Source organism: Lutjanus erythropterus, chromosome 22 (assembly GCF_056507025.1).
Source record: "Lutjanus erythropterus isolate fLutEry1 chromosome 22, fLutEry1.hap2, whole genome shotgun sequence".
NCBI classification, from domain to species: domain Eukaryota; kingdom Metazoa; phylum Chordata; class Actinopteri; order Lutjaniformes; family Lutjanidae; genus Lutjanus; species Lutjanus erythropterus.
In genome coordinates, this window is record NC_139338.1 from 14,063,786 (window position 1) to 14,090,415 (window position 26,630).

General features: G+C 40.3%; 1 protein-coding gene across 5 annotated transcripts in view; it reads left to right on the top strand.

The window, feature by feature from the left end:
* foxp2 (forkhead box P2) overlaps nt 1–21,778 on the top strand; it is a 128,743-nt gene extending 106,965 nt beyond the window's left edge. For 4 of the 5 annotated variants that reach the window (XM_084710513.1, XM_084710514.1, XM_084710517.1 and 1 more), the window contains 7 exons: nt 2,790–3,000; nt 4,880–4,983; nt 5,145–5,246; nt 7,620–7,741; nt 8,618–8,687; nt 9,795–10,102; nt 17,511–21,778. In XM_084710513.1, the coding sequence (XP_084566639.1) occupies nt 2,790–3,000; nt 4,880–4,983; nt 5,145–5,246; nt 7,620–7,741; nt 8,618–8,687; nt 9,795–10,102; nt 17,511–17,655 (1,062 nt within the window). In that variant the 3' untranslated portion in view covers nt 17,656–21,778. The remainder of the gene's footprint in view (nt 1–2,789; nt 3,001–4,879; nt 4,984–5,144; nt 5,247–7,619; nt 7,742–8,617; nt 8,688–9,794; nt 10,103–17,510) is intronic. The other variant, XM_084710516.1, reaches the window with a different exon arrangement.
* The last annotated feature ends 4,852 nt before the right edge of the window (nt 21,779–26,630 follow it).

Here is a 26,630-nt window from a genome sequence, read left to right on the forward strand (position 1 = left end):
TCTGTTAGTTGGTTTGTGTTATTGTGTGACTTTGGTGAATCCAAACTATCCTTTTGGAGCATAGAAGTCACCCAATAACACAAGCAAACTAAAAGATCGAGGCAGCGGTGAACCAGCAACTTCGATGTTCTGCGAGGTAAAATTGCTTAATTTGCCTCTGGAGTTTGGTTGTTTTGGAGACAGCAATATTTGGCTTTTAAAACAGCAGTTTCCCATCTGCAAAACCTGTCTGCTTTGTTGCTAAACCCTGTCCGCAGCAGTACATTACTTAACTTCTGTGCTATGGATAAGTACTACAAACAAGCCCACTTCAAAAAATCTGAATTATCTATTTAATATTTCTTGGGAGGGGTTTTCTGTGAATGTATCTGGTTAAATCGAACAAAAAACAGCAGTTAACAGGAAAAGACTTGACCCAATTTTAGGTTTTATGTAGATGAATATGAGATTTACCCATATATAATCAATCAGACCTTTTGATACAGATGTGTATACAGATGCATACACTTCCCATAACCCTCAAACTCTCATCCTCATTCTCTGTAGCAGAGTTCTGTATATACACCCAGCCCTTGTCCCAGCCCATCACTGTAGCAGCTCATTACAGCTAAGTGGGCATATAATTATCATCCAAAAACCCCCCACATCCACCGCTGGAGTCTCTCAAACTTGACATTTCATCGTATTTATCAACACATGCCACAAATGACCGCTGATACCTTTTCCTCCTCAGCCTCGCTCCTCCGTCTCCCAGCGCCTTCGGCCCCCCATTTCCCTTCCATCTTTCAAGTCGGTTTTAATTCAAACTCAGATGCATTCCACTTGTAGACTCACAATTAAGGCAATTTGGTTTGAATATGTAACGATGTCATTACCATTCCAACTAAATTAGCGCAGAGACTAAAAGGTCAGTTAGGAATTTTCCAGTCGGTTAGAGCCTCTCACATGAGATTTGGGAAGCAAACGCGAAAGTGGTGGAAAAGCCGGACGATTAGCGAGCACAGTTGGCATTCGTGCCAGAGGTGACTAAACGCTCTCTGGTCCCTAATGTTGAGGGAGTGGAAGAGACAAAGATAGAGTGAATGTGAGTTTTTCTGGAGTCACCATAACTGTCTATACATGGGTTTTTAGTCTGAGAAAGAACATGAACTTGTACTTGTTATAATTCCTCATCCACAGGATGTCTCACCAGATTAGTACTGATAGATTAACTGTAATCTCTCATAGAGTAATATTGACTTCCAGTTGTGTTGTTGATGATATTTGATGCTCTGTGATCAGAAGTGTCCATTGACAAAGTCAGCCAGACTCCACTCTCAAACTAGACGTGCCGAGTGAGGCTTTTACTCAAGAAAATAATACTTGCTTTGCATGTAGCGCAGTTTAGTTGAGTATTTCCACTGACCTTTTGCCACCTAACCTCTTAAACCTTTCTCACATGGAAGTAGTGACCCAGGAGTTTTCTCTGTTGATGTGAGTCTGCATAAATTATCCAGTTCAAGCCTATAAAACCTGCTCACACCAAAAATGGGTTGAAAAACCTTTTGGCTTTGGTACAAAATGGGGGACCACAGGCTTCTGTAGATTATTTTAGTCTCATTTAAACTGCACATTTGTCAGGACATCTAGCCTTCTCAGCTGTTAGTTCTTGGTCGCAAAAATGCCGCAACACTGTATAGCAGTGTTCCCAAATTAGGGGTTGTGACCCCAAATGCCAACACATTGTTACTGTTAGTAGTAGTACTAGTACTACTAGTAGTAGTGCTGCTTGGTTCGACTTAAAGTAATGTAAAGCAGATACTTAAAAGTACAAACAGAGATGCAGGAGCGAAACTACACTTCAAACCACAGAGATTCAGTTAGGAGCTACAAAAAGTACAGAGAGTTGAACACACAGATGTTTTTTGAAAATCTATTTCTGCTCTCCCACACACACCTGAGTTGAGTCTCAGCTTTCCAGCTCACATCAGAAAAAAAAAAAAAAAACAGAAAGGCAAACTCTTCCACTGGCAATGTGAAAAGGGTCAATTGCCTATTTTTAGCAAGTTTAGCCACATTTAAAAAACCCACATATACACACTAATTCTGTTGTAAAAACTGTATTAGTCTTGTATGAATAGTTAATCTAGTGGGTCTAATTACACTCCCTCACTGCACAATCCACTCACTGGTTCCACTTGTAATAGCAGGATTTTTGGCTGCGGTGGCTTGGAGTTGCTGCCAATATCTCCTCCAAGAGACTCACAGTAGTAACACAGTCGCTATAGAAACTTCGGTTCACCCTCTCACGCCAAAAGGGGACCTAATGTCACGAGTAGGGTTGTGGCTCTGGACCTGGGTCAACCACTTCACCCACACCTGCAGCAAACAACCGGCCTCGGCGTGAGCGGATTACTGGCGCTTGCAGTGGGGGAGCCAGAGACGGAGAGGGAGGAGGGGGCGAGGGTGAGGGAGGGTGGGAGTGATAAATAGAGAGATAAAGAGAGATGGGGCCGGGATAACACGGAGGCTGATCGTTGGATAATCTTGAACAGCGTGCTCTAATTAGAATTCTTATGATACAATTTGGTGGTTGTAATTAGTGGAGATGGGCTGGCTCCTCTCCACGAGCCTTGTTAGTGGAAACACAGCTGTGTTAGAGAGGAGGAGAGCAGACACTCGGCTCTGTCAGAGAAACCACAAAATAATGCCTTCCTCTCCCTCTCCCTCCCTCCCTCCCCTCTCCCTGCTCCTTCTATTTGTATCTGTCTCTTTCCCGCCCGTGCTCCTCCGTCTTCCCTCTGCCCCAGCTCAACTTGGTGTCCAGCGTCACCATGTCCAAGAACTTACCCTCAGCGTCACCCCCTAACTTACCTCAGACACCTACCACGCCCACGGCGCCGATCACACCCATGGCTGCCATGCCCCAGGTGCCGTCAGTATTGGGAGGAGCCAACGTCCCCAGCATGGGAGCCATGCGCCGACGCCACTCGGACAAATACTCAATGCCCCTGTCGTCAGGTAGGACCAACTACTCAGCGCTGCATGTCTCACACAAACACACACACACACACACACACACACACACACACAGATATGTTCAGTCAGAGCAGTAAATTCACTTTCAAGCAAATGTGTTCTCAGTGTTTGAATAAATTACAGAAGGTGACATCTTTGACTTGTGTTTTTGGTAAAAAAAAATAATAATTAAAAAAAAAATCACCTCCCGAATTGCTTGAATAAAATGTGAATTTACCCTAATGCACACAGACACAAACACACACTGATCCATTGAGACACTGGGCTATGAAACTGTGTCACTGATTTGACCTGGATTAAAGGAGAAATATGGTGTATATTTAGTGAACTAAACCATAAAATTATATGTCATCAGAGGTGAAGGAAAGTTACTGGCTTTTCTGACAAAAATGCTACAGCCAGTATTTTCTCCTTTGACATTTTCATTCTGGGCTCAAGCAACAGTTTTTGTTTGTCTGTTTTATGACAATTATCGTTTACATTAATGCTGAACGTTCACAGCATCAGTGTTTATGAGTCATAAGAAACCTTTGTTTGGGCTTTTGTTTTCTTGATAACAGGCTTAACTTTACATTGACAGACAATTGACAGTTTTAAATAGCTGATCATCTTACAGTGTAGGACTCTTTATTGCTTGTTATTGTCAGTTTACAATGTTCAGTGTCTGGGCAACCGGCTGGAGTTTCGAGGCTGGGGAGGAGGAGCAGAGAAACCATATCACCCATAGGTCATATATATATTAAAAAGGGATTCAGCCTATTTAATAAACCATTTATGGCTCCAATCCACTATTTTGACTGCAGTACTCATTTTTGAACGCTAGGGACTTACATATTTCTTTTTCAAAATTCAATTCAGAATTTTTAAAAGCGCCTCCTGGATTCAAAATAAGTTTGATCGAGCTTCTCTTTTGATAGGAACACGTTTGCACAAAAATCACAAAAAAAACTCCAAGCCACTCTCTTTTAAAACAACTAAAATGCCTTTACTGTTACAGCATGGATATGTTACGCCTTAAAACAAACTGACAGTATCAGGATTGATTTTAACTGTTTTCACAGAGATTTCCTTGGAGTCGTTTGTGATTTTTGTCAATTCAGAATTAGTTGACTTGATTGTTTTTCTTTGAAACTGAATTTCCATTCACTTTTGATGACATCATAATGTTTAAATGGCAAATTATGTGATACCTCAACCCTGAGCCCTGCACTATTTATAGTATTCAAACCGTAATGGTGTTCTCGTACATTTTTTAACACACACAGACGTACATGTGCACACACACACACACACACTGCATACACATACACTGACATAAACACACACAAGACCACAGAGGCTTGTTGGTCTTACCAATGTGTGTGTGATGTCTGGTTGGTTTATAAAAGCAAAGCCTGTGTTTAATCACTCTATATGTAAATAGACAAGAACTTCCTCTGTGCATAAATATTACATGAATGTTAATTAAGTTCAAATAATGGTGGAAAAAATACAATATTTATTACATTAAGACATTCCATGTATTAAGCTTTGCATTTTAAACGGTTCTGTCTTTGATGTTTATATTTACTCTCTCTGTGTTTAGTGTGAAGACACATAAATTATTCAACTTCACCCTAACTAACTACACGGATCTCATTTTATAGGATGTATTAGTGTTTAAGATCTCTCGCGAGAGAGATTAATTAAAAATGCATTTTGTTAGACATGGAAAATGCTGATTTGATGTGCCCCCTCCACCCCCACCATACCCTCTTTTTCTCCCCCTCTCTCCCCTTTCTCTCCCCCCCCCCCCTTTTAATTTGATGAAACCTTGAGTAAATTCAATACCTAAAGGAATAAAATTTACCAATTATTTCAGGTGGTGACACAGTATTTATTTTTCCAGAGATCGCCCCAAACTACGAGTTTTATAAGAACGCAGATGTCAGACCGCCATTTACTTATGCAACCCTCATAAGACAGGTGAGTGGGAAATAAATTAACTTTGCCTGATTAGATTAAAATTAATTGCTGCATGAATCATGGCAGCTCGCTCAATCCTTTGCTCTGTGTGTGCGTGTGTGTGTGTGTGTCAGTTGCGTGGTCTCGTTAGTAAACCATTATTTGATGTCATCTCATTTCAGGCTATCATGGACTCTGCCGACATGCAGTTAACGCTTAATGAAATCTACAGCTGGTTCACGCGCACATTCGCCTACTTCAGACGCAACGCCGCAACTTGGAAGGTAACCTTGATGAACCCCCACCCCAATCACCCGCCCTCACCCAAACCCACTCAACCCCGCTGTGCCCTTTCACTCCTCTTACAGTCAAGACCACCCCTTTCCTCTCCATGAAGTCAAAAACAAAAACCTCAAGAAAAGCACATATTTGCTCCTCCTCTTCCCCTTCCCTATCAAACAGCCCCCCCACCATTCTTTCCTCTTATTTATTTTTTCCGCCATTCTGCCTTTTCTGTTTGGGAAATGACAGCCCGAAAGAATTATTCTGCCTCAGATATCGTTTTCTAATTTGGTGCAATTAATAGCGGAGGCTTGGCGCGGAGAGGAGAGGTGCTCTGACGCACTAATTATACAGCAGCCACTCCATCATCAGCACCTTTTGTTAAGAGAGACACCCCACCTCCTACTCCTGAAACCACCTTCTCTCGCATATCATTGGTTAATTAGGAAGAAAGATGGCTGTTTGCCTGTTAACCAGCTCTCAGTCGAGGACGCATGCACACGGGAGCTCACATGTACACATAAACCGCATCCGAGAGAGGTTAAGGGCGTGTTCATGTGGAACTAAAGTGAGAATTGGCCTGTCATGGAGGGAGCACTCTTTATTTACCCACACAAAAGGGCCCATTTGTATATCTGTCCCGACAACTTTATTGTCCTGTCTGCCTCCACAAAGATGGTAAAAAATGTCTTTTCCTGCAGAAGTGTGTCTGCCTGCTGATAAAGAAAGCGTCGGTGTCTTCAGCGTTTTATCCCCGTGGCCCCCCGCACGTCATTCGTTAGCGCCTTTAGCCTTTGTGGCTGCACGGAGGACTGGAGGGAAAACTCCAAACCAGCCGCTCATCAGTATGCAAGACATGGCGCAGAAGCACTAGATTTAGCAAAGTGAATTAATTTGGATTTGGGATGCAAATGAAGCACATGGGCGTGTGATCACCAATTCAGGAGGGCATGCAAAAAGATGGGTGCCCTTTTCCAGTTTGTTAGGTACAGTACAGGCCATGTTTTGCTGCGTAATAATGTTATGACAGGATATGTTCTCAAGGGGTTTTGTGGCAGAAAACAACATAAGCACATGCATATGCAGCTTTTTAAATGTTCTTTTTGTTTCCGTGATACAATAGCAATGATATCACAATGACATTCGAAATATCTCTGCACAATAACCAAGGTGATCTATTTACATCTGCAGCTCCACAATTCCCTTTGTAAGTATTAGCGGGATGATCAGCGATGGGCTTGTCATTTGATTAACGGAGAGAATTTGTTTAAAAAAAAAAAAAAAAGGAGGAGAAAAGAAAGAAATGAAAGGTAGTTTAATATCTCAGCTTGGTCTCATCAGCTCAAAAGAGGGATCTACACACCCCACCCCACACACACACACACACACACACACACCACTCTCCTCTTTCTCTCTTTTTCTCTCACCCAGAAGCTTATTAGTTCTAACTATATAGCATGCATAATAAAACTGCTCATTTGCTCATTAATATTAAAATTATCATATTCAGAGCCATGGGCATTAAGATCAATCAAATCCTGGGATTTTCAGGTCAGATGCGAGATCTGCTTATGAGTTTTTTTTTTTTTCTTTTTTTTCTGAATCCCTTTTTCTTGGAGAAAGAGCAGTAAGCAAGCTAAGGGAGGGATGATAAATATGACAGGCAGTGATATTAAAGCCAAGGTTATTATTTGTAGAGTCTGATGCATGTTTTAATTATGGTCTTATGGTCATGTTAATATAACTGGGCTTTTTTTTTTCTATAGGTTTTCCTTATTTTGTAATTAATGAAAACACCTTATGATGGATATATCCTGTTTTAATTTACTTTGATAATAAATTTGAGTGATAATTGTGTCATGTATGCATGTATTCAACACCAGACGGGAATATTTGGACATATAGATGTCAGATACAGTTCACCTTAATCCTCCTCATTCGCGCACGCACACTCAATCACACACACATTTGCAGACACAAGGGCCTGCTGATGACTGTCTTTCTTCTTGTCATCTTTAAAGCGACGTGTCCATTAAGAGAAATGCTTTTTCTCGGAGCAGAAAGGGTTACTGACATCACCATTATCAAGGCCGGCATTACCACTTCTGTCACCACCATAAGCCATTCGCTATGCTGATTACCTCCTTTTAGCCTACTTACTCTGATTGATATGTACTGTGTGCAGGACTTGTAAGAGCATTCGCTCTCACTCAATTTTTACTAATTAAATCAATGGTGCGTGAATGTTAAGAATTTCTTCAAAATGCAAGAAAAAAAAATCAATTTCCAAGCCTTCTTCTTCTTTTTTTTCCCTTGACAGTTAATGAATGAATATGAGTCGTTTTACCTCATACCTCTGACCTGTGTCTTTGCAGAACGCCGTACGCCACAACCTCAGTCTGCACAAGTGCTTTGTGCGCGTGGAGAACGTCAAGGGGGCGGTGTGGACAGTAGACGAAGTGGAGTACCAGAAACGCAGGTCGCAGAAGATCACAGGGTACGAATTCTGTCACCTCTCCTCAGATCTTGATCTGACAGTCAGTGACATGCAGAGGATCAGAGAGAATCAGAGGCCCTAAATTCTGCATTCCTCTGTGAAACACTCCTCTGCTTGTCTCTCTTTTTTCTGGCCATCTCTGTCTCTTCTTTTGTTTATTTATAATGTTCATAGAGGTGCTGGAAATCCTTAAAAACACTTGAATTTTAATGTAGTGTTGAAAAGTTGAAAAGTGCTTGAATTCTTTCCATAATATATCACTGCCTGACTGAATAATTTACTTTATGGATAAAGAAATAAAATAACGGTGATATTTGCTCAGACAGGTTCTGTAGGATGCCCAGTCTACTTATAGACTGGTGACACATTTTGAAATATGAAAAGCTGTTGTAATGTAGGTTGTTTATAGTGCAGCATAACATCCAATTTACTGCAATGAAGAGCTGCTGGAAAAAGCTTGACAGTGCACCTTGAAAATTCATGAAATGTGTCGATTAATCTGTTAATCGGTGCAGTTCTAGATATCAGTATCAATAAACTCCTTACGATACCTGTTCCTGTACAGAATATACATGATCATTTTGCAGTGATCCCTAATTCAGGCAGGATATTTTACAATTGAACAATAACCTTTATTGACCAAAATGCTACTTATGAAGCTAAAAAAAAATAATCTCTATCAAAGCTAAATTTTTATATCTGCTCATATCGGACAACATGCATGCTGATACCAGTATAGACCAATATAGGTGTGACAGGCCAGTATCAGTCAGCTGATATATAGATCAGACTCTGCTGTATAATCTGTCTGCCATACAACCTGTTATTAAATTACTAATACCTGATATATTTTTTCTTTCTTTACATTGTATTCAGAAGCCCATCACTTGTCAAGAACCTGCCGTCCAGTCTTGGCTACGGAACTGCACTAAACGCCAGCTTACAGGTAAGAACCACAAGCTTCAGAGAACCTCTGAGTCACTGGCTGCCTCTGCGTTTGACTGACAGGCAGGACGGCTGCCTGACTGATTGACCAATTGAGTGCCTGAATGAACATGGTTGTTGTGAACAATAGGGCCCCACATTAGTGCTCACACTCAAAGGAGCAAGTTTCTTTCTGTCGGGTTTCTGCGTCTGTCTCTGCACGTGCGCATTCCTCTTTCTCTTCCTCCCTCCTTCCTCCTCTCTTTCCTGCGCCGTCAGACTCAGAAGGCCACCCTGTGGTCGAATCAGGAAGCAGCTCTCCCCTCCTTTTCCACTCTTTCTCCCTTCTTTCAGCTGCTGCAGCCACCCTAGATTGATAGCGGCATGTGCAAATGCAAGGGCATGTGCATTAATATTTATCTAAGCTGTCATAAATGATTTGGCTTCATAGTGTACGCCGGCGAGGTGCTCATGGCAAAAACTTTAAAAATTTAATCACTGTATATAACTTTAATGCGCAGCAGGCGAAAGTGTCAGGAGTTTTTTATTATTTTGAGGTAAAGTTTTTGGGGGGACTTTTTTTTTTTAATAGCCACACCACACAAGGGCGTATGAATGGCAGCTGGGGGGAGACAGTTGTCAGCAAGGTGTCACAGGAGAAAAAATAGGCTGCAACAGAATGAGACAACTGTGTTTGAATAATTACTGCGTTAAATCTTATCATTCTATCACCTGACACCTGTACACGCTTAGAAATAAAGGTGCTAACTAGAACCAGAAAGTGTTCTTCAGCTTGTCCCCAGAGGAGAACCCTTTTTGTTTCCTAGTAGAACCTTTTATAAAGGTCATCCAGAACCCTTCAACCTTCTGAGGGAGCTAACAAGAATCTAACCAGGGTGCTTCTACAGAGAACCCTTTTATGTTAAGGTATAAAGAACCCTCAAAAAAAAAAGACCTTCAAGGAGCTCAACAATGTTTGAAGAACTCTTTCTTGCAAAAAGGGTTCTTTGGATGAAAGCCCTCCAGGAGGAACCCTTTTGGAACCGTTATTTCTCAGGGTGTATTTTTTACTAACAACCTCCTTTCTAATCCCCCACTTCTGGTCTCTGTCTCTCCCTGTCTCACTCAGGCGGCCCTGGCAGAGACCTCCCTGCCTCTGCTGGGGACCCCCGGCCTCATGAACAGCGGCTCCACGGGTCCGATGGGAGGCAACTGCCACGGCCTCCTGGGCGGAGACCCGTCTGGTCTGATGGGTGGCAGTCCACCTGGTCTGTTGGGCGGGAGCCCGCCAGGACTGCTGGGCGGCAGCCCCCCAGGTACACTGAGCGGAAGCCCTCCGACCCTGATGCAGTCCGCGCATGAGGAGCTTAACGGCTCACTCGACCACCTGGACACCAACGGACACAGCAGCCCCGGATACTCCCCACCAGTACACATGTAGGTTTCTGTACATGGAACTGATACTGAACTGACTGTGTCTACTGTGTACATTGCACAAGCATGCCTGTAAAGGATAATTACATGATAATAGGGCTCGTTATTTACTGTTTTAAAAGAACAGATTTTATAGGTGTTTGTTTTGATTATTAAACACTTCATTCTGCAGGTCCTTAAAAAGTCTAAAATCTAATAATCTGAATCTTAGGCCTTAAAATGTCATTAAATGTCTTAACATTACTGTTATTTTTTAAATTGAATTCATAATGGTCTTAAAAAGTTTTAAATGTATCTCAGAAAAGCCTGCAGAAACACAAGTGAGGGGAAAACAAACGTGGAAATACAATTTGTAGATTAAACACTTAACTTTTAATTATTTTATTACTTTGCAGGACTTCATTCTGCTCTTTAGTTTGTATTTCCAGTATCATTTGCCATAAATTGTGTTGCACAGTGTCTGCTTTTAGCAAGAACACAGCTTTCAGACATAAATTCTGGTTGATTTTCTTTAAAATTATCTGTTTCTTTTTAAAAAAAAAAAGATTTCAGTGGTAACAAAGCCTAACCCAAACCTCAAGCTCTAAACCCACAGTAGTCATCCAAAAGACAGTATCTGAGAGATGATTGTGGCGCACACAGACTCACACATCTCACATGTACACTGAGTTCACTCGCTGTCCTTACACCCTTTGTTAGTTTAATTGCCTGATATTTAACCCACAGTACCAGTTTGCCATGACCTGGGGGCAAGGTTCAGTTTCTAGTACATATTGTATCATAAGCAGCCTCTTCTTTCTGACTCTGCTGTGGTAATTTCAATGGGCTCGTACCTGAGGTGAGTCTGACGTTTTTTAGTTAGTTCTAATGCTATAAATAGGCTCTATTACACATTCGTCTTTAATTACACCACTGTCTGCATTATAGGGGTTTAGCTGCTATATTTTATGCAAGACTGTTCCTATTAATATTGAGCAAGCGTGGCATTAATTACTTTGAAAATCTCCCCCCTTTTCCCATCTCTGTTTTAATGGAGCGGAGAGAGAAAGAGAGTGTTTTTTTTAAAAAATTGATGTGAGAGTTTCAGGAAATGTCTGAAACTGAGCCAGCGGTGTCACACAGGTCTGTGTGATACAGCCCACACTGTGGTGGAGGTAGCATGCAGGGAAACACGCACCAGAAGAGGTAAAAGTACACACAACCTTTACTCAAGTAAGAGTAAGAAAGTAGAAGTACTGATTCAACTTCTTTACTCAAGTAAAAGTGAAAAAGTACAGGCTCTAAAATGTACTGAAAATATAAAAGTAAAAAGTAGTCCTCTGAAGGAAAGCTGACAGGACAGCTGTCTACCAGCTGTTTCTGTCCAAAGACAAATTGACCTCACCTTTTTTCCATGGTCAAATCTGTCTGTCTGGTCTTCTTAGGTATTTTTTGTCTCGTTGCACCTTTTTTGTCTTGTTACGTCATTGTCATCTTGTTGGGTCTTGTTACGTTGTTTCCGTCTCGTTATGTTGTTACACCATTTCCATCTTGTTGCGTCACATTACATCATTTTCGTCTTGTTATGTCTTTTACGTAATGTTTGTCTCGTTACGTCTTGCTACATTGTTTTTGGCTTGTTGCGTTGTTTTCGTCCTGCTACATCTCTTACGTCTTTTCATCGCGTTATGTCGTTTTTGTAACATTACATCTTTTACCTTGTCACATGTAAACAAAGTATTTGTACTCGGTTACTTCCCACCTTTGACACACACACAAAGGACTCAGACAAACAGAAATGAGTCTCGTCCGCCGTCCATCAAAGCTCTTGTTGCAAAGTCAGCCGACATCAGCGAACCACTTCTGTAATGGATAAAGGATGCACTCAAGCTCCGTGCCTCTCTCTGAGAGTGTTTGGTTAGCCCCGCCACACGCCTATACATTAATCTATTTGGACGTGTTTACCCCTCTCTGAAATGGGGTGTTAAGTGGAGCAAATCTGCCTGGCTCTAGACACAATCCCAGAGTTACCACTCCCCCAGGTCATTTAACTTTTAGTAACCGGACAGCATTGACTTTCTCTTTTCTTGCTCGCTTTCTCCTCCTCTCTGGCCACGCTGCCTTGACACAGACATGAGTGGCTATGGAGACGCATTCATCCATCCCTCCCTCTCCTCCCTCCTTCCATCCTCGCCTGCCTTTACACCACCACGACAACCTCAAAATGGAAGAAATGTGTTTTTCATGACCGGCTTTTCCAGGATGTTGTTTAAATAATGGAGTGGCTCGTAGCACTAAACTAAATAGTACATCACCTTGAAGGGCCTTTCTCAGGAGAGGACTCCTCCTCAGCACAACCGAGGCAATCCAACAATTAGACAAACCTCTCCTTCCCCTCAACGTCTAAAGGTTAATGCTATCTGCTTAACCACAAACCAGATCGCCCCAGGCCACGCTGTGTGGATGTGCGTGTGTATTCACATGCATGTGCAGTTCACTCATGTACACCCTAAGGGGTATGCTTAAAAGAAGTAGTACTGTAAACCAGGAAAGACTAAAACTCTCTCAAATGAGGGTTTCCAACATGAGCAAATTAGCAACTTAACACAAAATCAAAAAAAATAGTAGAATTTAAGGCTGCAGCTACACTGTAAAAAGAAATTATTTGGTTTAACTTAACTAAAGGTTAGTGTCCTGGCAGCCTGATTTGTAATTTTGCAGTGATTTTAAACAAATAAACTTTCCCCATCTAATAAACTTTATTTTGACTGATTGGTACTTCAGAAAACGTGTTCAATAAGCTCAAGATATGACTCTTCAGTCACACTGACAAACATTTCCAACGTTTAACATTTATTATACTTTCTTAAACTGTAAGTGTAATGGAGACTTCAGTACTACTTCATCAAGGTTCACAATGTTTTCATCGTTGTGAAAACAAACAACTTGTCTTAAAGTATATTAGAGACGCACAGCAAGTTTTCATCATGCGTTTTCTTCAAACTATGATGTGCATGAACAGTGCATGCTTAAAAGTCTGCTAAAATGCCAATCACATTTCTTTAAAAACTTATTTAATGGGCTGATTAAACTTGTAGATTTAAGTTATTGAGAAAATATTAGTTAATTCCATTAAATTCCTGTATGATTTTTTACAGTGTTGGCCAAACAGCAAATTCTTTTTTTTTTTGTTACCATAAAAAAACCCCCGAAGATTCTTCATTCACTATCATAAATGACATCAAAAAGCAGCAGGTCCTTACAGTTTAGAAGCTTAGCAGCCAGCAAACATGACTGAAAAACAATGAATCAGTTATCATAATAATTGGTCCCTGATTTTCTTGCAATCAACTAATCAATTAAAGGACTAATTTATCCTAGTAACCAATATGTACCCCAATAAAAACAAAAGATGTCCCTCGATTTTATCAGCTGTATCTTGTGCTGTCACATCTAATTGTTTGGTGACCACCCCTCTTTGGTGTTATTTAATGAATCATAGTGAGATGTTATGAACGGTTTTGATTGTCCCCCCCAGTCCTCACCTCTGTCTTTGACCCCCCCCTCCCCCCTCCCCCCCCAAGTCCCGCTCATCCTCCGCCCTCCTCACCCCCCCACCCCACCAACCTACCATTAGGCCCGTGGACTAATGACCTTATTTGCATCCCTGACATACCTCTGCATGATTGCTGGTGCTAATCTCTAGTTGATGTGAGAGCAGGCATCTCGAGAACACACACACACACACACACACACACACACACACGTACGCAGCAGAGAGAGCTCCACGTATTTATTACACCGCAAAGTCCAGCGTTTACTCCTGAGTGACTCAATAATGGCAGCTAGCCATTAAGCGCTAAATGGCTCATCCACATATTTTAATAAAGTGTCAGAAAGCTCAGGCTGGTGAATATGGTCCTGCATATTTTTCTTCAAAGCCACACAAACAGCTAATGAGCTGCATATTAAAGTAACTGCACAGACCTTTAGTTTGTGATACATCTCACATTCAGCCGGGTCAATTGATCGATGTGATGTATTCAAGTACACACTCATCCAGATTTTTAAGTAATGGTGACTAAAAGATGATCAGGATCTTAGAAAAAACTAAGAAAACCATCAACAATTCCTCGTGTGGGTGTCATAAACGAAGGCTTCTGCATAAGCATAAAATACATGATAAGTAGAGAAAAACAAATATATCAGTCGACTGATATTATTGGCCCAATATTGGCCTGTCACAGCTAATTTATATCAGTATCCGCATATATGCTGTCTGATATGATTTAGTTTTTTTAGGGAGCATAATACAAATTGCCTTTATTGTTTTTGTTAGGGTTTCAAAGTTTATGTATTTTCCTTATCCAATAGTTGAAAATGCTACTTAGCAAGTATCGATTAATAGATTTTTAATTGGTTAAAAAGGTATATTAATTCATTAATAATTAATCATTAGCATCTCTCATAGTCGCATTAGTTAATTCAAGTTTAATATCCATTTATTATTCTCTATTTGTTTTTTTATTTATGTAGTTTCAGCACAGTTTTCCACAATACAGTGCAGATTATTATAATTATTAGCTTTTTTCAGTTCTGTAGGTCACTTTTTAATGTGTATTTGATTCTTTTTCTTGACTGAAATTTTTAATTTCTAGTTATTTATAAGTATAATCATTAAAAAATACCCGTGAAAATTTACTGGGTCAGTGCCCTGATTTTGGATTATAAATATGAAAATACAGAATATCAGTCAGTGAATTGATGTCAGAATTTTATTATTCACTAATATCAGTATCGGCACTGGCCCCAAAAAGCCAGTATCGGTCAGGCTGTAATCAGATGCCGTAAAATAGAGTAAAATACCTGTGAGCCCAAATTCAAGTCTTCAAGCTGCTTTTGTCCAACAGTCAAAAATACAAATATTTTATATATTAGTATACGGTGATAAAAAGTAGCCAGTATCCACATTTAAAAAGCTGGAGACACAGAATGCTTTGCATTTTTATGTAATAAATGATTAACTATTAAAGTTGTTGTTGATACATTTTCTCTTAATCAGCTAATTTATCAACCAGTGGTTTGAATTCTTCATTAACACCTATATGAATGTCACTAACTAACCTTAAAAAAATTAGAAAAAATATGGTTACGTCATACTTTATTTCACCAAAACAGAAGTGAATTTTGTTCTTAATAAAAAAATGAGTCTTTGTAGTTAGTAGGCTGCGTTCTGTTAGCAGAGTTTGTGTTTTTCTGTTTCTGTAACCTCTGGCCGAGGTGTTTTTCTTTCGCCTCCCGCTGCCTCCATGAATCTTGAAGGGCAGAAAACAGAAATATTCATCTCTTCACTCGCATCCTGCTAAGATCAGCCTCCTCTGTTCACACCACCACATCAGAATATTAATTTACAGTATTTGGCTCTGAATATTAAAGTCATCTGTACCTTTTAAAATTCTTTTCAAATCCAAAGCCCCCCTCTCACACACACACACACACACACACACTCCCTCCTCCCTCCTCTGTTCCACTGATGAAGGCAGCCCAGGAGAGAGGCTATGAGACGAGTCCTAACGTACTACCACTCTCCTCTTTTCAAAGTCTAGGGGGATTTTCTGATGCATCCGATGTGTCAGAAATAATTAGGTTTTGTCAGATTTATCATTGTGGCACAAACCCCTCTCCCCGAGTAGGGCCCCAGATCATGTTATGCCTTGTTTGTGTGTGACAGCATTATTATTCTTGTTAGTCACCCAACACTTTTTTTTTTCCTCTTTCCGCCCACTCCTCTGTTGTTCTGAAGGGAAAGGCGTCCCGCTCGCAGCGCTGCTTCTGCTTCCTGCCCGGCGCTTATTGACAGTGGCTAAAGATATTCATCCATTTAGAGTTAAAAACATGTATCATGGTGTCCGAGCGAACTGCCGGGGCTGAAGTTGATTAATGGCAGAACCTAGCTGCCGGTTTTTCCTCTTGAGGAGCGACATGCACAGCCCCTGCATATTAACGAGTGGCTGCGCTTTCTATTAACTAGATAAAAAAGCCTCTCCTCTGCCTTTGCTCCAGGGGGCTCAGGGATGAGAAATTCTCCATTATTTATCATGTGGCCTGTTTTTTTTTTTTTTTTCTTCTTCCCCTTTTTCCTTTTTCATGTATTTCAACCTGGTGTCATCAGTAAACTTTTAAATGCCAAACATGTCTGGAACATCACAGCTTATCTTCCTTACAGGGGCCATGTTTTTCATGCAATTTTCATGCGCTTACTTACAGTAGACGTGAGGCATCATGTCGAATTAGCGTCTTGCAAACAACATGGTTGTTACTTTCACTAGATAATGCATGTAATGGCTTTCATACGCCTGTTATTTTGATGCAGCAAAATATTTATCTGTTAGCTGAACGCCACATTGTGTATTCACTGGGTTGTAAAGGGAATTAATGACCAGAGAGCCTTTATTTCTTTTACATATTATTTTATAGAGGTAGTAATAGACTTTATTCATGGCAGCCATATTGATATGAAATAACGGGGTGTCACCAATGATACAAATTAAAGGGATAGTTTGGAAGTTTGGTGGAGGACCAGCACACAGGTAAACCAAAGTACTGCTGTGGAAAGTGTCAAAAGTTTTAAAAAATATATCTATCATTTTAAGTGTACACTGTATGTAGAATATTTTCACTGCTTTACTTTGATGTCAGACAGCCTTTTCTGATGGAAAGCTGCTGTTAATATAAACCAAACATCACTCTCTCCATAGCAACCAAACTTAGGAGAAATCATAATTTTACTTGACAGACCATGTGACTTGCTGGTCCACCTCTGTCTCAGTCTGTTTGTGTGCATTAGCATTATTGTGTGAATTTGCTGAATCTGAACTTACCCTTTAACACACCAAAGTCACAAAATAACATAAACAAACTAATAAATGAAGGCAGTGGTAGACCAGAAACTCCTGTGTTCTATGAAGTAAAATGACTGATTTCGCCTATGGAGATTGGTTGGTTTGAAGAAAGCCATATTTGGCTTAAAAATGGCGGTTTTCTGTCAGAATAGGCTGTCTGCCTTTCCACAGAATTTCACTGTTTAGTTTCCGTGCTGGTAACCCTCTCTGCTTCTCCAAACTGGGGGCATGCTAACCACCATCTATTACAGCTAATGCATTCATACAACACCACATCAAAAAGTCAGAACTATCCCTTTAATCAGTATCAGTGGTAACGTGTTTGCCTTACTATTTCATGTCAAAATGGTTGCTGTAAGAAAGCTCTTTTAGCATTACTATATATTCTTACTGTCTTTCTACTCGCAGGTGTCCAATAGCTGTACATTTTGCATATCATTTAAAAAACTGTGCCATTTTTCTAAATGAATTTATCATGAAACATATACAAAAAAAATTTCACATTTGCCGCTAATGTGATTGTGCCGCAGGCCACCCGTTCACGTGAAGGAGGAGCCACTCAACATGGACGATGAAGACTGTCCGATGTCACTGGTGACGACAGCCAATCACAGTCCGGAGCTGGATGACGACCGGGAGCTGGAGGAAGGGAACTTATCAGAAGACCTGGAGTGACTAGGATACAGTTTTTGCTCGACGTATCCCTTCACCCAGCCGCACTGTTTCTCTCACACAGACCTCCTCCTGCAAGACTAGAAAAAAAAAAACCACTCCACAGTCCAAGCAAAACCACAGCTGACTCTCTCTTTGTCTCTCGCACCACTGGGACTATTTATTGAGCATGCATCCGGACGGAGACCCGGTCCAAAGGAACTCTTTGTTGCAGCCCTTTGGGATCCCCAAACATGACAGGCATGAGATGTCTGATTTAAAAAAAAATAACTCTCCGAGACCTATTTCATTAGAGATGGCGTGGCCACATACAGTACAAGGATGATGGACTCATGGATCGGGGGGAAAAAACATGACAGAAAATGAGCAAATCATGTTCCGTTGAAAGCTAGCGGCCTCATATACTGCCAAAAAGGAAGACGTTTTATGTTTTGTGAATAATCCAACCCCCCAGTAGTTGTTAACGTCTAGAGACAATTGCTGGTTCAATTCAAGTTGTTGCTCTGTTATCATTTGCACAGGAGTAGTCTCAGAAATTTGTGTCACTGCCTGTATGTTGCTACTATTATGAAAACCAGTATATTATTTCTAGCTTTCTTTCTTTTTCTTTTTCTTTTTTTTTGTTTTTTACACATCGTTAATTTCCAGAAAATATGATTTCAGACACCACCAACTGTAAATGCCATTCCCTGAATCACACCAGTAAAACGGAACTGCGGTACCAAAACTGTTGTTGCAGCTGTCCAGAAAAGAAAAAGAGAAAAAAAAAAGGAAAAAAAAAAAGTTGGCTTCCAGTCTATTATCTGTGTTTAAAAGTACAAAAAAAAAAGCTGGAAATTCAGTCGGGGAAAAATAAGTTTGTGTAAAGCACCATTTACAAAACAAATGCATTTCTGCATAATTTTCTTCTCGCTGTTCTCCTTACCTCCTCGTTCGAAAGCTTTGTCTACCTGCAAACAGTCACAGGCAACAGCTAGAAACCAAAGCCAACACTAGCAATGGCCAATAGCTTATAGACAGAAGCCGCCAAAACTCATCTTTGGTCCGTCTTCTGTGACTTTAAACTAGTACAAAGAGAAGCTTTTGTTCCGCAAACTACCTTCGAATAACCTCTGGGATTGTTTCATTTTAGCCCTATACAAAGATGATCACGAGTAAAGAGAGAAGGGGAAAGAAATGCTGATTTTGATGTGTAATTTGACTCATATAGAGCGTCCACTTTGGAGATTTTCTGCCAGACGTACTGTAGTTAAAAAGGTGATTAGTGCTGGTGATTTGACTGGTAGAGAGCAGCTAACTGTAAAAGTGGATTATGACCAAAACTAAACATTTGTGTATTCAATGGAAGTGCAGAAACATTGTGTTGTTGTGACATTTATTTGATTTTTTTTTTTTTAAACTTTCTGTTACACATTGAACACATCAGATTTCTTTTTTTTTTTTTTTTCTGGTTTTGTTTTTCTAACCTGGTGAATATGTAATGTTCTAAGTGGGACTGTCAAAATAATGTCACGTCTTATTTCCGTGGCGGTTTTTGTTTCCGAGCCGCGTTGAAAACCGAAACTGAAAACACCGCTAACCAAACATGAAAAATATCTAGTGAAGCCAAATAAGTCATAATTTCAAGTTGATATGAAATGATGTGGCTTGGTTACCATGTTTAAAGCAAATAATAATAGCCATTGCAGAAGAGGATATCTAAGGTGAAAGTTAACCTTTTCTAGGTGATATTTGCTTTAACTTCGTCATCAGATACTCATTGTGTGGTTCATAGCTTCTAAACTATACGGATACAACTGGTCTGTGTAGGTAGCCAGCTTTTTATAACACACTCGGAGACTAAAGAGAAGTAGTTACCGTGGAGACTACGCCCCATCATTTCCCTCACAGCTAATGTCATCTAGAAAAGTGTTGTTGCTTTAATGGTCATTTCTGTTTTCAGTAAACCAAAGTTACACAAAATTCTGCCTCCTCTTGTATGGGATAAAGACAAAAAAAAAAAAACACACAACCACACACACACACAACCCTGTCGGAGACACGCATACACACACACACAGACCCCGAGCTTTAGCAACTTTCTTGTTCCGGTTAACTCTCCAGCTGCAGGAAAAATGTACGCTGTCAAAGAACCGACAAGCCGCTTTGTATCGTGCTGTAATGAGCGATGCGTCGACCAAAGTGGAAGCACTGTGCATATGCACTGTAAAAGAAAAAAAAACTCAGAATTTCAAGGCAACTGTGTTAGAGTTTTAGAAACCCCCCAAAATTGTGTTTACTGTGAGCTGTGAACAAGACCTGTCATTATTTGGGTGCTTGAAAATTATATGGTTTTAATTCAAAATATGAAACTATTAACCGTTTTTCCCTTTCACTTCAAGGAGTTTACTTAACAAAATTTGAAATACTATTTCTGGGGATTTCTAAGACTCAAAGTTTAGCTGAAGAAGAAAAATAAATTATCTCAACAAATCATAAGTTGGAAAAACATTTAAAAATTCAAGAGTTTGACTCAAAACCCAAAAGCTTCAAGTTTATCTATAGAAAAAAAGTAAATTATCTTAACAAAACCTTTCCAGAACATAAAGAGTTCGAGTTGGGCTCAAAAGTCAAAAATCCGATTGAAGTAAGTTGACTTGAAATTTTGTGCTTTCCTAACTTTTTCATTTTTACAGTGTGTTGTTTTACAGTGTTGTGCCAAGCCAAGGAATTGGCTGTAAGAGCTTAACATGCAGACATGTGCAGTACTGTACAAACACACACACACACACACACACACACACACACACACACACACTCATACACACGTGCCAGTTCCACGTCAAGAGGGTACTGGGCCCAGGAACAAAGCTTATCCCTTCAATACTTAGCTGGAGTCAGCAAAACGACTTGAAGACGACGTCCTTAATAATCTTATCACACCAAATAAAAAGGACGCTGCGTCTTTCAAAAAAAAAAAAAAAAGGGTTCTCCCACTTACCCAAAAAGGCTTTCGAGAAGCTTCTACCTCTGCACAACAAATTCAGAACAATTATGACAGATTGCACGAGTTATTAAGAACGCCACAAGAGCTGTTACACTTTACTACGCTTGTCTCATAGGACGTGGCTCCAACCAACGTTTACATTCCCTGCGTCAAGATATGGAAGATTTGCATTGTAATAGGTTGTCCTCAAACATTTGTAGAATGATAATGTATAGATTACCTGTAAGGGAATATTGTGTATTAAAAATGCATGTCTAAAAATCATTTGGTGGACTGGAAACAAGAACCAATAAAAAGAATATAATAAAAATCATCGGGACGATGGCCTAAATGTACGTACAATGCATAGGAGTGCATTACCTCAGATATACTGTTTGGGAGGGATAAAACCTGTCAGCCACAGAATGCATATTACCTGTAGATTTGCATGGGTTTTGTATAAATTAAGTAAAAAAATGTCTAAAATAGTTGCTTGCACATAATACCAGAAAGACCTCCAGAACTGCGATCTGCTCCTCCACTAGATTTTAGGATTGTCTGGATTTTCTGGGTTGATTTTGTCTGTATTTTGATAACTGTGCATACTTATGTAAAAAAAATGTTGGTGGACCCATAAATTTACCAGACTTTTTTCTAAGAGGAAAAAAAAATCTCAGTGTTTCTTTTCTGACTTACCTGAATTTTTACTGTTTCTCTCTCATTGCTCGCTAAGAATAGCAAACCTGCTTTTTCTGCATCTGCTTTGCGTAGCTGTAAGGCTTAACCTAATGTGTGTATTTATTGCTTGTACCTCTGTGCATACTTTATGAAGCATTATGTCTGGCAGTTGAGTCATGTATCCTTTCTACTGCTATCCTTCTCTAATAATTGGGAATATGATCCCCCTATGTATACAGTAAATTGGGACTGTAGCAAACATATGTTTATGTAATTGGTGAAGACTTTATTTTGTTTCATTTCCTTTTGATCGAGATTCAACGACTTTTTTTGATACTTTTCATTACTGTGTACTGTGTCCATACGTTCTCTGACATTAGAAGGTCATGGTTGAGAATTGTAACAGACGTTATTATTTTCTGTATTCATGGCATTTCACTGCTGAATAAAATAAAGGACCAAAACTTGGAATTTGAAAAGCAACTGTCTACCTCCAGCATCAGAGAGTTTTTTTTTTTTCTCTCCCCCTCCGCTGTTACACATATATCTTTTATTCTACAAAGGCACAGCCATGAAAATCTAGCTGGCATTACACTTTTAACGTTTCAGGAGCTGCTACTTCAGAGATGTGAAGGAAGGGCTTGGAAAAAACAATTAAAGTTTAATGTATATGTTACAAGGCTTTGTTCCAGCTTGCAGCACCTAGAGTCTTGTTTAGAGGAGCGGGACAAGGCACCGTACTGCCCACCCCTCTGGACCTGTAATGGGTTTAGCCTTTGTATGATTCAAGCCCGCTGCTTCCATGTAGCACAAGCATGTCCCAGTATACACGCGAGTACCGCTGTGTACCTTTTTGAAAGGCTTTTGTAAAGAAGTGACTTACCCTGCTACATGCTTAGATATTAGGGTTCCAAAGGGTTCTTCTTGAAGGGCTGAGGTTCTACCCAGAACTAACTAAAGAATTTGTCAAGGGCTCTTTGTAAGACTAAGAGTTCCACTGAGAATCCTTTTCATCCAAAGAACTCTCTTGAAAGAAAAAGTTCTTCAAGGATTGTTAAAATCCCTTCATCAAGGGTTCTTTATGCCATAATATAAAAGGGTTAGGGGTAGAACCCCCTAGATGGATTCAAGATAAAATCCCTGGAATATAATAATATTCACCTTGGGATCTAAAAAAGGTTCTCAGCAAATCCTCCGGGGTGGATTCTAGACAAAACTATTGGAATATAATAAACATGGTTCTTGGTAGAGTCTCCTGAGTATGTTCTAGATAAAACCATCAGAAAAAGAGGTTCTTAGTCTTGGTGTATTCTTGATAAAAACTGCTGAAATATAAAAAAACACCCCCAACCACCCCCAACCCCAGTGAGTGCTAGATAAAAGTCTTAGAACCCCCTTGGTATGTTCTAAATATAAACAGGTTCACGGCAAAAAATCCTGAATGGGTTCTAGATAAAATCTGTCAAATATTAAAAAAGGTTCTCTCATTTACTTGTTGGCATACTTAGTAGGTGGAAAGATTCTGGCTAGAGAATGCTCTGAGTGGAACCATTACACCATAGAAGAGCTCTCATTAGAACCTCTCATAGGGGGTTCTAAATAAAACCTTTCACAGATGGTTATAGAGAGAACGCTATGAAAAGGTTCTACCAAGAACCAAAAGCCAAGCCAAAGAACCCCTTATGGTTTTTGTTAGCGCCTTCATTTCAAAAAGTGTAAGATTCGTTTCTGGGCAGCGTATTGCAAAAGTGGTTCTGGCACAAACGGCATTATTAAGTCTGTTGTCATGCTCATGTAAAAAATATATCTGCCTTATTACCATCAAGGTTCTGCACCGTGTACAGAAAACAATGATGTGAAATTTCGTCAGACGTCTTCCATTTTCCCTCCACAGTTTCCTCTTGACACTTCAAAAGAAAAAAAAAACATGCCTTTTAGCCTTTTCCGATTGATGGATGTTGACTGGTAAAACGCTATGACAGGCCGTGTGGCTAAATCAACTCCAGCAGGCCTACCACACCTTGTCGGTCATGGAGCAGCCACACACTGACACCCTCATTGAGATTCAAACTGAATCTACCATGACCAATAGGTTGCCCATTAGCTCGTCTGTATGCCGAGAGCCTTCTACACGTTCCAAAGGGTGCTCAGGGACATCGTGGGACCCTTTGAATCATGTCCGCTGGTCATTTAGTCGTAACGCTGATGCATGTTCTTTTTCCTTACCATATGATGTCCCATGAGGGGTCAGAAAACAACAGCATTTTTCATAAAGGCGCACACAGACACACTTCTCTTTCTCTTCTTCCCCCCCGATGACAGTCCCAGGCATCAGCCATGGCAGGTTCCTGTTATCTCCTCAGCAATGGCGTTCCAGAGCATTAGCTAGCTCGCGAGGCACTCGTCTTCCGTGCTATTTATGCACTTGGAAGTGTTTGTGAATTCAAGTGAGGGATCGCATACGGAGTGCAACAAGGGCCGCTGTGTACTACACAACATCAGAGGGAGCTCCGACATTAAAGTGTGAGAGCGCCTGCTATAGACCCTTCTTTCAAAGGCCATGAAATAATAATGGGTTGTGGTTAGAGAGGTATCCGTGAGTCACACTGGCTGCTTTTCATAAAGTGGAGTTATTTACAGTACGATGAATAAAAGAAAGGGTAGCTGGTGGTGCAAGCCTTTTCCACATGAATGGTGGGGGGAAAGAAGTCCCTCTAATATACAGTGGCAGTGCAGTACACTACAGGAGAGGCTGGGAAACAGAGAATGCACTGAAATCAGAGTCAATATTTTGAAGAAATTAGTGTTTGCGACAGTTTGACATTTTGGGAAATAGCCTAATTCACTTTGAGAAGATTGATACCACTTTTATGTTGGGACGGTACATATGAAGGAGACTTAGCTCATCATTAGGACAGGAGACAGGGGCAAAGAGCAAGTTATCTTGTTATATCTTGATAAAACTACACCTTTTAAAGGTTTTATTGTCAAGATTTTGAGTTTCCTCATAATTTCCTGTTTTATTTTGAAAGTGTCTTAGAATATTATGTTTTTTGGTTGATTTTACTTCCTTACCCCTTTCCTGTCCTTTTGATTACCATTTATTTCACCTGTGCCTAATTAGTTCTCTTTACGTCTGTCTGTGTCAGTTTGTCTTCATCTTTTTGTCAAGCATCCTGCTGCTGCCAAGTGTTTTTAGATTTCTGCATAGTTTTCTGGACTTTGTCTCTTTTGTGTTCTTTGGACTACTGGCCTACCACTTCCTGGTTTGAACTATAAACCCTCTCTGACAAAAGCGTAAGGGTTTTTTTTTTTTGTCACTGTTTGTTAAATTATTCAAGTTGCACCAGTCTGGTCTGCATTTTGGGTTCCTCCCTTGTGAAAATTATCTGCTGTGAGGTAATTCTATTCTAATTTTTCTACAGATTAGACAAACAAGATCTAGTAGTGAGTCTGCAACTTTGAACCTGCCATCGCCCTCCACTTCCAGGGGTGTAGGACAATCTACTGTCTATTGTGGAAACATGGCGGTGCAACACAACAGCCTCGGTGGAAGGTAATGAAAACACAACAATTTTATTTTCAGGTGATTATACACTAATGAAAACATGATTATGAATATTATATTCCATTTCTGTCATAAATCTTACACACTCAAACTATCATTTGTGAGAACTGGAGCTGCTGGTTAGCAGATTTTATTACCTTCAGATGGAGCCAGGCTAGCTGTCTCCCTGTTTCCAGTCTTAATGCTAAGCTAAATTATTTTGCTCCTGTTGTAGCTTGATCATGAGCCTATTTACTGTACAAACTTTAATGTTTCTTGCTGAGCATTAGGTGAGAACATTGACACCACTCTCATGTCTGTATGATAATGTGAAAGCGCCCCCAGCAGCCACTTAGTTTAGCTTAGCTTAGCACAAACACTTAACCTCACATAACACACAGCATGCCGTTTTTTACTCTGTCTTTTGTACAAAGTTCAGTTTTAAACAAGTTCACTAGTAGAGATTGGAGATGTATTTTGTTCCCTTTGTACAGAGCCAGGCTAAGTTCCCTGTTTCCAATCTTTATGCTAGGCTAAGCTAACCAGCTGCTGGTTGTAGCTTTTATATTTAACCTATAGACATGAGAGTAGTGTCAAACCTCTCATCTAACTCACAGGATAAAGTGCATGCGATTATTCTAAACTATCCCTTGAAGCTCTGTGACATGGAATAGATCTCAGTATATGTCAGTACAAAGAGGCCAAATGGCTTACATCTTGCCCTTCTGAATTAGACGGTGCATCCTGGCATCATTCATTTCATCTCCAACACTGACCAATTAGGTCAATTTATGAACCGTCCCCTTGTGGGATAGGGTGGTAAATATCTCACAGTCTCACAGTTTATTGATTAAGAGTGCCGACTCTCTCTCTCTGTCTCTTTCTTTCTCTCTCTACCCCTTCTGACCTGACGATGCGTGTCAGCTCCCTAGAAGACCCTCGCCCCCAGGCTGCAAAATTGCCTGCTAAATAGTCCGAGGCAATGGCAACGCTAATTGAGATCATCATTATTATAATTGCGAGCCCTGAAAAGCGCGTCTTAAATAATTTGCATTGCTCTCAAGTTGATATTGGACGCAGTGCAAAAATAATTGCATAGCTCGGAGGCATGATGCTCGGTTCGGTGGTGGGCGAGGGGACTCGTGCGCCCGCTCCCCACCCCACCCAGCTCCTGTAACCGCCCAGCCGGTGCCGAGCTGGGTGCCACAAGGCGTTGTGCTCCATATCAGATGCCATCAGAGGCAGAGTCACGTGTTTGTCTTGTCAGCAGCAGAGATTTGGTAGATTTCTTGGTTTAGGTACGTTACGTTTTTGCTCAGTTCTATTCCACAAACACCTTCGTAGTCAACAAAATTTCACTCGAGACTAATTTCAGATAAGAGTGCAATTTTATTCTCTGGTTTTTGTACAGATAAAAAAAGATACATGTTCATTAGATGGCTTTGGGGTGTTAAGAGGTGTATTTTGGGTTTCCTCATTTTCAGTCTTTACACTATGCTAAGCTAAGTGGCTGCTTGTAGCTTCAACTTCAGCTTCAGATTGACAACATTCTCATGTCTTGTATAGTCTAGATGAAGCTACCCTGAACAACTGCTTAGCTTAGCATAAAAACCGCATTGTTGTTGTTTTTTTACGGCCTGGTTTTTGTACCAATCAATAAACAATATATAACATTTGGTAAGTGGGGTTTTCAGTTTTTGGTACATCTTGTGGTTTAGTAAACTCATGTTTTTGCCTGTTAAAAAATATCCCCACAGTCTGTGAATTTTCAGAGGAAAGTGTGTTTTT